This window comes from Diorhabda sublineata, chromosome 9 (genome assembly GCF_026230105.1).
Source record: "Diorhabda sublineata isolate icDioSubl1.1 chromosome 9, icDioSubl1.1, whole genome shotgun sequence".
Lineage (NCBI taxonomy): Eukaryota > Metazoa > Arthropoda > Insecta > Coleoptera > Chrysomelidae > Diorhabda > Diorhabda sublineata.
The window spans coordinates 16,236,274-16,244,764 of NC_079482.1; the positions used below are offsets into that span (position 1 = coordinate 16,236,274).

At 32.6% G+C, this 8,491-nt stretch overlaps 1 protein-coding gene across 1 annotated transcript; it reads right to left on the reverse strand.

Annotated features, from left to right (window-relative positions):
• Positions 1-1,666: 1,666 nt before the first annotated feature.
• LOC130448594 (signal peptide, CUB and EGF-like domain-containing protein 3) lies at positions 1,667-8,079 on the reverse strand. The gene is made up of 6 exons (XM_056786018.1): positions 7,833-8,079; positions 6,382-6,537; positions 4,692-4,832; positions 4,184-4,447; positions 1,829-2,140; positions 1,667-1,782 (listed from the first exon to the last, which is right to left on the reverse strand). The coding sequence occupies exons 1-6, from the start codon at positions 7,924-7,926 to the stop codon at positions 1,739-1,741; spliced, it is 1,011 nt and encodes a 336-aa protein (XP_056641996.1). The 5' UTR covers positions 7,927-8,079; the 3' UTR covers positions 1,667-1,738.
• Between the last annotated feature and the right edge of the window lie 412 nt (positions 8,080-8,491).

The following is an 8,491-nucleotide window of genomic DNA, read 5'->3' on the forward strand; positions in this document are numbered from 1 at the left end:
TTTCAAATAATACAGTGTTTCATCTTCAAGGATTCGTCTCAATAACTTTTTATTGTACGAGAGCTTAAGATGCTGCAGTATATGTTGATCCATGGTCTGGATCAAAGGAGTCACGTTGGTTAGCGAGAAAATGGCCTTTATTTCTCCACAAACTAACTCGTTGTCCGAGGAATGTGAAGTGTCATTGTCGAGAAAAAGTACAGCACGAATGGGCAAGCCATTTTCTTCCCAAAATCGAGTGACTTCGGGAATAAATTTGGTATCAAGGTATCAGGTAAGGCATTTACATTTAGGTTCTTTAATGCCCTTGGTTTTGCTGATTTTTCGATTACCATAAGAGGAAGTTTATGAGTTCCTGCAGTATTAGTACAGGTTAAAACCGTTAATCTTTCTTTGCGTTTTTGAAACCTGGTGCACTTTTTTCTTCTTTACCAGCCAAAATTTTTATTGGCTGAGGCCATTCTCATCAGGATTATATATTTGCTGCGGTGTCGCAAATGTACTTAAATATTCAGTTGCAGTAGCCTCATTAGACGATAGGCGCTCTCCAGTAATGGCTAATTCTCGTATACCATGACGATTCTTAAAACAATGAAGTCAGACTGTACTAACAGAAAAAGAATCGCCACCATTCATTAATTGATTTAATTGTAGAGCTTTTTCTTTGATAATGGGCCCAACCAAACGAAACAAACAGAGCACTGTCAAGTTTCTCTAATGGTGTAGTTTTTACTGTTTGGCGAGATTCAAGACACTTTCTCGTTGAAGAAATACAAAACTGTTCTATTTTTGATCGGTTTTTCTTCCAGTCAGTGATTGTGGAATTCCCCAGTCCAAACTCAACAGCCAATTGGAACTTTCACCATTGTCTAAGCGTTTTAGCAATTTAAGTTTACCTTGTGATGTACCCGAAATATATTTCCGTTTCGGAGCCATTTCACTACATTCACAGAGTCAAAGAAACGGTAGAAAAAACCACTCACATTGACACAGATTGCAGACGGAATGCAGGAAATAGCGCGCCAGCAGAATAAGGACTTTTTGTTCCGTTAGGTGATTCTCTCTCCAACTTAATGCAAAAAAACCTCTTTCAGGATTGCCAAACAAACGCTAATGCAACTTCTTAGTACACTGTACTCATAATACAAACCGTATCTTGAGTTCGTCAACTAGAATAGTGTTTTATTAAATTAAATATGTTTGGAAATTTGTGGAAAATAATTTGAGAAAAGATATATAAATACTATTCAGTGATATCTGATGAATTTAATGTCTGCTACAGTACGATACTGGTATGTACTGTACTCTATTTTGAATGTGATACCCTAAAAGAGAAAACTACTTTTACTTTTCCTGTAAAAACTTTCTTGAAAACTTTCGGTTTCTTGTTAGGCACTTTATACAAATAATTGGTTAGTTTAAGATTTTATAAAATGAAGCAAACTGTCCTTATCGCTTTATACTGTACCAGGTTATGTAATTTATATGATGTATTTAAGTATATGAATTTTGGTAATTAATCCGAAATATTCGTTAATCTGAAATGAATCCGGTCCCAATCATTTCGGATTATCGAGACTTCACTGTACTAGATTATGTTTTGTATCCCTTTACCCTGGTATGAAGGAATTTTGAGTCTACTATTGCAAATGAGATAAATTTTTTTTTATTTCTTCGCTGAAACTGTTTGATTATTCTCATTCTTAAAATTACATTGGAAAGGTTTAATAATTGTAATTCATAGGTAGGTAGGTATTATCAATTGAGTGAAAACAGAAGTAACTACAAAAATATATATTAGGTCATAGAAATTTGAGAACACTACTACTTAAAATAAATATAAAAATATACCCAGCCTGCTGGGATACCGCTCTATTACAGCCCAATTGTTCATCAAAAGAGCCAGGTAAACATTGACAGTTTCCGTCGATACAATTTATTACATTTGAGAATTTTGGATCAGGAATACACTCTTCAATACCAGAACAGTAACCACCTAGTCCAGCAGATCGAACACATTGGGTATTCCAATTATGAAAACCTTCGGAACATGTACAGTTATTAGAGATACACGTACTACCTTGCAGGTAAGCACTACATTGCTCATTTTCTTCGCAATAATCAAAAAATCTTGTTGCAGCTGAAATAGTATGAAACAGTATTGAATAAATAATCATACTTAACTTTGTTACAAATGTAATATTCACGATTGCATATAAAAGAAAGTAAGAGATATCGGGTGATTGTGATGTACTTCAAGTCAATGTATCATTTCTATAAAAAAATTCACAGTATCAACAAAATTAGGAAGGAGAGTCCAAAAATATACATTTCAGAACGTCAAATTATTATTATTTTATCCAGGCAGATGAAATATATACAGTGTGTCCCAAAAGAATTATAAAATAATTCAAATCGTCTATACAAGTCGATGAGAAGTCTGTTTAATAACTTGGATTGGTTAGTAGAATGCCTTCTACTGAACCGCTATTTACTTTAGATCACACAGAATAAGATTCACTAGAGATTATGTGAATTATATGACTGGAAGCTAGTGTTGCTTACAGAAGAAACACAAGTGAGCCTAAAATCTCTAGATTATGGTAGTTACGTATGGCACAGAACTGAAGAAAGATTTTCTTATGGTACTATTTTTCCAAAAGAGTCTTTTGGTGTTTGACCAAAAATGTTCTTGATGGAGTATGTTTTGAGGCACCTACAAAACTGATTTCCTATTTCTACACGCTTTTCAAATACAGACTTCTATCTTGTAAACATTATGAAAGATTAAGTGAATCCGTTTGCGCCATTTATAGAAGACAGTAACCTTCACACCTTTTCATGCACGGTAATAAAAAGCTTAACATTGCAAAGATTTTCTTGCAAATGTTAGAATAGATACCGAGCAGACCTGATTTAAATTCAATAGAGTTACTTTAAGATGTTTAAAATAATTTGTTCAACATCTTTGTTGAATCTGGCTATTTTAATTTTTTGTACCTGATTGCCAAATTTTGTACGAGGGTTGATACTTAAGTTTTGAGATAGACAAATACTCGTATTTATAATTGAATATGGCTTTATTGTTTCTCAAAATAGTTTCTTTTATACTTTTGTATAAGTTACAATTTTCGAAGCATTTTTCACATTCCGATTGAGGTCAGGTGTAGAAAAACGTTGACCTCGTAATTTATTTTTGAACTGCGGTAATGGTGATAAGAAGGAGTCATTGGATGCCAAACAATCACTGCATGGCGGAAGACCCATTAACTCGATGTTTGAAGATTGGTTTTTCTAAATTTTTCGAACACTTATGGCAAACAAATGCTGGTGTACCATTCAGAATTGACCATTTTACATTGCTCCAATGTATCGGAGGCGACATATCCAATTTATTCGAAAAGTCAGGCCACCATTCGCTTCGAAGTGCGCGAGCAACTTTTGTTGGATTTGGCTCGTCCCTCAAGAAGAGCCAAACCCATAAAGTTGATTGTTGTTTAGTTTCAGATTCATATGCGTAGATCCATGATTCATCGCATGTCACGATCTTATAGACATCTTTTGAAGCACTAATGCCTAAGTATGCCTCAATCTCACGGTATGCCATATGACATCGATGTTTTCAGGCAGAATGTCCCTTATGAAATTCATCCTATAGCAATGTACGACAATGTTTGGTTTATCTGCACACTGCTGTTGTTGTTCCACGACGATGGATGTTTCAAGTATATGCGAACAACCCAAATAGCACTCGAATGACAACACGTTCTAAGTTCATTCACCATCAAAAGTGACAATTTTCATGATGGCAGTGTCATATTTGACATATTCACATCAGTGTTGCCACATCTTAAAACTTGGGTTGCAACCCTTGTATAAATATCCAAACAATTAAAAATAAATGTTTTGTTATGCAATATTCGACTAAATTACAATATTTATAATGGTGTGTTATTATAAATTGGATCTAATTATAAGTTTCTTACATGTGAATAGAATATGGTCCTTGGCTGTTTCGATGGTTAAAGAAATTTTTCTTATAATTAAACGCGTTTGTTATTCTGTAACTATGAAACTTTCGGGCAATTTGTATTTGTTGCATTGGAATTACATGCAAATTATGGAATCTTTAATGTCCAGAAGTTTCATTTCCTATATTTGAGCAATAAAAACACAAACTAACCTCGCAAGCATCTTGTTTCATCACGTGATAATACAAATCCTGTCGCACATCTGCATGTTACTCTACATTGCGTATTTTCAACTAAAATACATTGATTATCATTATCACAGGACTCCCCAAGGTTTCTACCTTCTATGCAGTCATTTTTCTCAGTATTGGGTACTTGTTTATCAAATGGACAAATGCATTTTCCATAAACGCAATTACCAAATTTGTTATCCATCATCCAGCAGTTACCGTCACTACTGCAATAATCATCCAAAACTAAAAAATATATATTTAACTATCGAAATTATTTAGTTTCATAGTAGTTGTCCATTCGATCGAATATTAGATTATTATAAATATGGTCCATTTTTGATTGTTATTTTAACAGAATCTGTATGAATATAATTATTAAATAACATAATAATAATTAGTGTGTGATCATCGAAGTGTATTGGAATGGTGGATTGTCTGATGAAAAGACCAATTTCAGCAAAATATTTTCAATTTCAATAATACTTACGTACTGATACATAGCATCTGCCGTCTTTGTATAAATGGGATCCATCTTTACATCTACAAGTTGATTCATAGCATTCCGAATTTTCCGTTAATATAAGTTGGCATTGCATGTTTTTCTCACAAGTTTCTCCAAATCCAGCAGCTAGAAACGTTTGTGATGGAAGTTGATTACTAGTTGGTTGGTAATTGAAAATACTGGTGTTTTATTGTTTGTTCTTGATATAAAGGATTGACAGAAATCGGTAATCTCGATCTCTACTGGCTTGCCCGCTTTTATAGTAAACCGGAGGATATAAAATAGTCTAGTAAGCTCTTTAAAACACTTCCAGGATATAATATTACTTACAGTGATATAGCAAATGTCAAGCTTTAGCGAAAAAAAGAATAACCTTCTTAATCCTAATCCTGGCTTTCGCTAGTAAGAGTTTAACCAGGAAAGAGGAAAATAATAGGGATAATATATCGATTCTACAATAAACTACGATCATTATAAAATGAAAAAGGAAATTGTATGTTAGCTGCAAATTCAAAATAAGAATTCTCGAATGATCTTGATATAAACTAAATTGAGATAGTTTAGATGACTTCCTATTTGACTATGATTCTCTGGATATAACATTCTATGACAAATAGGTGCTCAGAAAGTCTCTGGTCAACCCTGGGGCGCCTATAAGCCGAACTGCTCTCTTCTGTATTGAGGCGAGCCTCTTCAGGGTATGCTTGGGAGCTGCAGCTCCAAATATGCGAGCAATCTTCTATAGATGGACGAATCTGGGCCTTGTAGAGGATTGGAAACTGTTGCGGGGTATATAGCTTTTTGGTCTTGAAGAGGGCTCCAAGTTTTTGTGAAGCAGCCTTGACTAAATCAACCCCCAACTAGCGAATTTGCGGTGAAGGTGATACTTTATGTCCAGATAGAACCAAAACCTGAGCTGCAGTTCCAGTTTCTTGTTAAAAATAGCAGCCTGGGTCTTGTTGTATTAAATCAATCGTATTATGTACTTCCATTCCGTTCCAGAATATTTTCAAGATTAGCATTAATGGTGATTATCTAACGCTGCCTATGTATTTTGGCGGTAGCCGAGTTTATCGGAGCGGTTGATTTGAACGACATCAGTGTGCTATTGTCGTCGAAGGTATAGACTGGGTTTGTAATTAGTAGTAGATCGTCAACACTGGAGAACACCAGTGTTAATCTCCAACCTTTCTGAGGTGTGTCCATCGATACCGACCTAGATCGATCGGTTTTTGAGAAAGCTACTGAGCCAGCCAAGAAGTGAGAACGACAAACTGTACGATCTAAATTTATTTAAAAGGTTCACATGCTAATGTATATCAAAAGCCTTTGAGATTCATTTTTTAACTCTTTAGAACTACTTAGAAATAATTTTCTACTTCTACGTTATCAGGATTTCTAAAATAATAAAGTTTTATAGTTAAGTCTTTATAATATTTATTGTCATTGTGCACATCTTTTTAATATGAAATATGTGATTTTATATAACAATAAAATCGACTGCCATATTTTCCTGGAAAGCATTGTCCTTCAAATCATTATTTCCGTTTAGTTTAATGTGTCACTTTAATAATTGAAAACGACAAAAGACTTTGGTAATATCACTTATAAAATGATTAAATGAAAAAATAATCATTTGATGGTAATCAAACTAATGCTTATAACAAATACTTACGGCCTAGACAAGCGAAAAATGTTTTATTTCTGCTAACCATATCATATCCTTCTCTACATTTGCAAAAACCCACTTTATCCGCATCGTTATCAAAACAAAATGAATTATCACTCATTTTCATACAATCACTGTCCACTCTACATCTTGTGTAACTATCTAAAACAGAGATATCACAGTTTACTTACTTGTTGCTTAAATTACCTTGGAGTTGCAATATTGAGCGACAGGGATTTGATAGAGAAAACGAGAGCTTAATCGATAAAGGTACCAAGGTTCAGCGGATACTTAAGAATCTACAAAAAACGTGTGAGAACTATTCTCAATAAACAACGGAAAGAAGATCCGAAACGTCAACAATAAAAAGAATAATGAGGACAACTGGAATGAAAACGATATAAACATTTAATGGAGTAAACTTCATAGAGGTAGGAGAGATCAAGTTGAAAGAATGCCGGAAAACTTAAGAGACAAAAACAAGCAACCAATCACACAAATGTCACTAGACAGACCACCAATAAAATGGTATGAGAGCTAAAGCTCAGCATCTCAAGAAGATTTTAGGAGTCTAAATAAAAATAATAAGCCCCAATGTAATACCAATGCAATCAAAACACTACATCTAATAATTTGGAACTACTTTGAATAATAACATAAATGTAAGTATATTTTTTAATCCATTTCCATAAAAAATCATGAGTGAAAATTTAGAATTGTTTAATAAACGTACTCAAATAATATTTAAGTATTAAGAAAATTATTTACATGATTTTCTTTACTTTTCTTCGTTGATTGTTTATCTGTCAGTCACACCGTTATATTGCGAAACAATTTTTATTTCAATTTTGAGGTAGTAAATCACTTCAAATCCTTCTCAAATTTAAAACATTGAAAATGGATGTAGTTTTCGTTCCTATTGATGTATTTTGATTAAAAAAGTTCTCTCAAGCTACAATAATTAATTAAAATAAGGACTATGATTTGCACATGTAAATGAATATTTTTTGTACAAATACATACTTTTGAAGGTTGAAATTAAGCCTTTCATATTTAAAATTTAATTTGTATCACATGTTTAGGATTATTATTACTTTAAGGCGAATTTAATCTATTTACCTGAACTATTGGGGGTAAAAATGTTTGAAAATTCATTCTTTATGGTTTTATTATGTTCGTATTTCTATCAACCAAAGAAAACATTACAATTCACTGATAAACCGCCTCACCTTGTTGGATAATTCGTATCAGAAGTAAATAACTATAATCAACAAATTTTGTTATTCATTGTAACACGAATAGAACAAAAAATATAATAATTCAATTTACAGTAGTACCTCAAATTTAACGATCGTATTTGGATAAGGAGAATTAAATTATTGTTTTATATACCTTAAGTACCTGAATGTAATATTTGGGCTTATGAGTTAATTAAACTACGTCTATAAAAAACATACTTATCGAATATTCTTCATATAAACCATGGTTTTCAGAGAGCACGTTTCTTATGATCATAAAATTGAGGATTATAAACAATACGCACTTATTCATAATTAAACTATAAATATTCAATTATTTAACACCAAACTATACTACTATAAGTTTGTTCATTGTCACTAATACTCGTTGTTTTTATCAGTCGAATACAGGTGAAAGAGATAATGGTGATAAAAATAATTTTTCTACGATAACGTCAGCCTCTTTCAATTATTTTGTAATAGTGTAAACACAAATTGATATTAGTCACGAAACTTTGTGACGATCGTTGATTCATTAGCATTTTATTTATTAAATTATTGTCAAGAACAGGTATTTAAATTAAATATTTAAAGTTTCCATTAATTTAAGGCGCGCGTTTCATTATTGACGTCAAGCCTAAATGTTCTTTTAATTTGAACTGTGAGGTGAAGTCAGAAATGTTTTAAATAACTTCATTCAAAGCTTTGAGAAACTATTTATTACCATAAAATATAAATAGAGTGGTTTTAATTATCTGACTACTGTTACCGTTGGATATTAAGACTATATAGAACACTCTATACGCATTTATGCTCTCTTAAATACTAGTCCTATTGTATGAGGGAGCTATAAATAATTATATTTGTTATTGTTGTTG

What these genes read in the sequence shown, in the direction of transcription:
- LOC130448594 (XM_056786018.1), bottom strand. Translation starts at nt 7,926, where the DNA reads ATGAATAAGTGCGTATTGTTTATAATCCTCAATTTTATGATCATAAGA. An exon ending in CAGATGCTATGTATCAGTAC is followed by an intron (nt 4,448 to 4,691) that starts GTAAGTATTATT and finishes TATATTTTTTAG; the next exon opens with TTTTGGATGATTATTGCAGT. An exon ending in TGAAACAAGATGCTTGCGAG is followed by an intron (nt 2,141 to 4,183) that starts GTTAGTTTGTGT and finishes ATACTATTTCAG; the next exon opens with CTGCAACAAGATTTTTTGAT.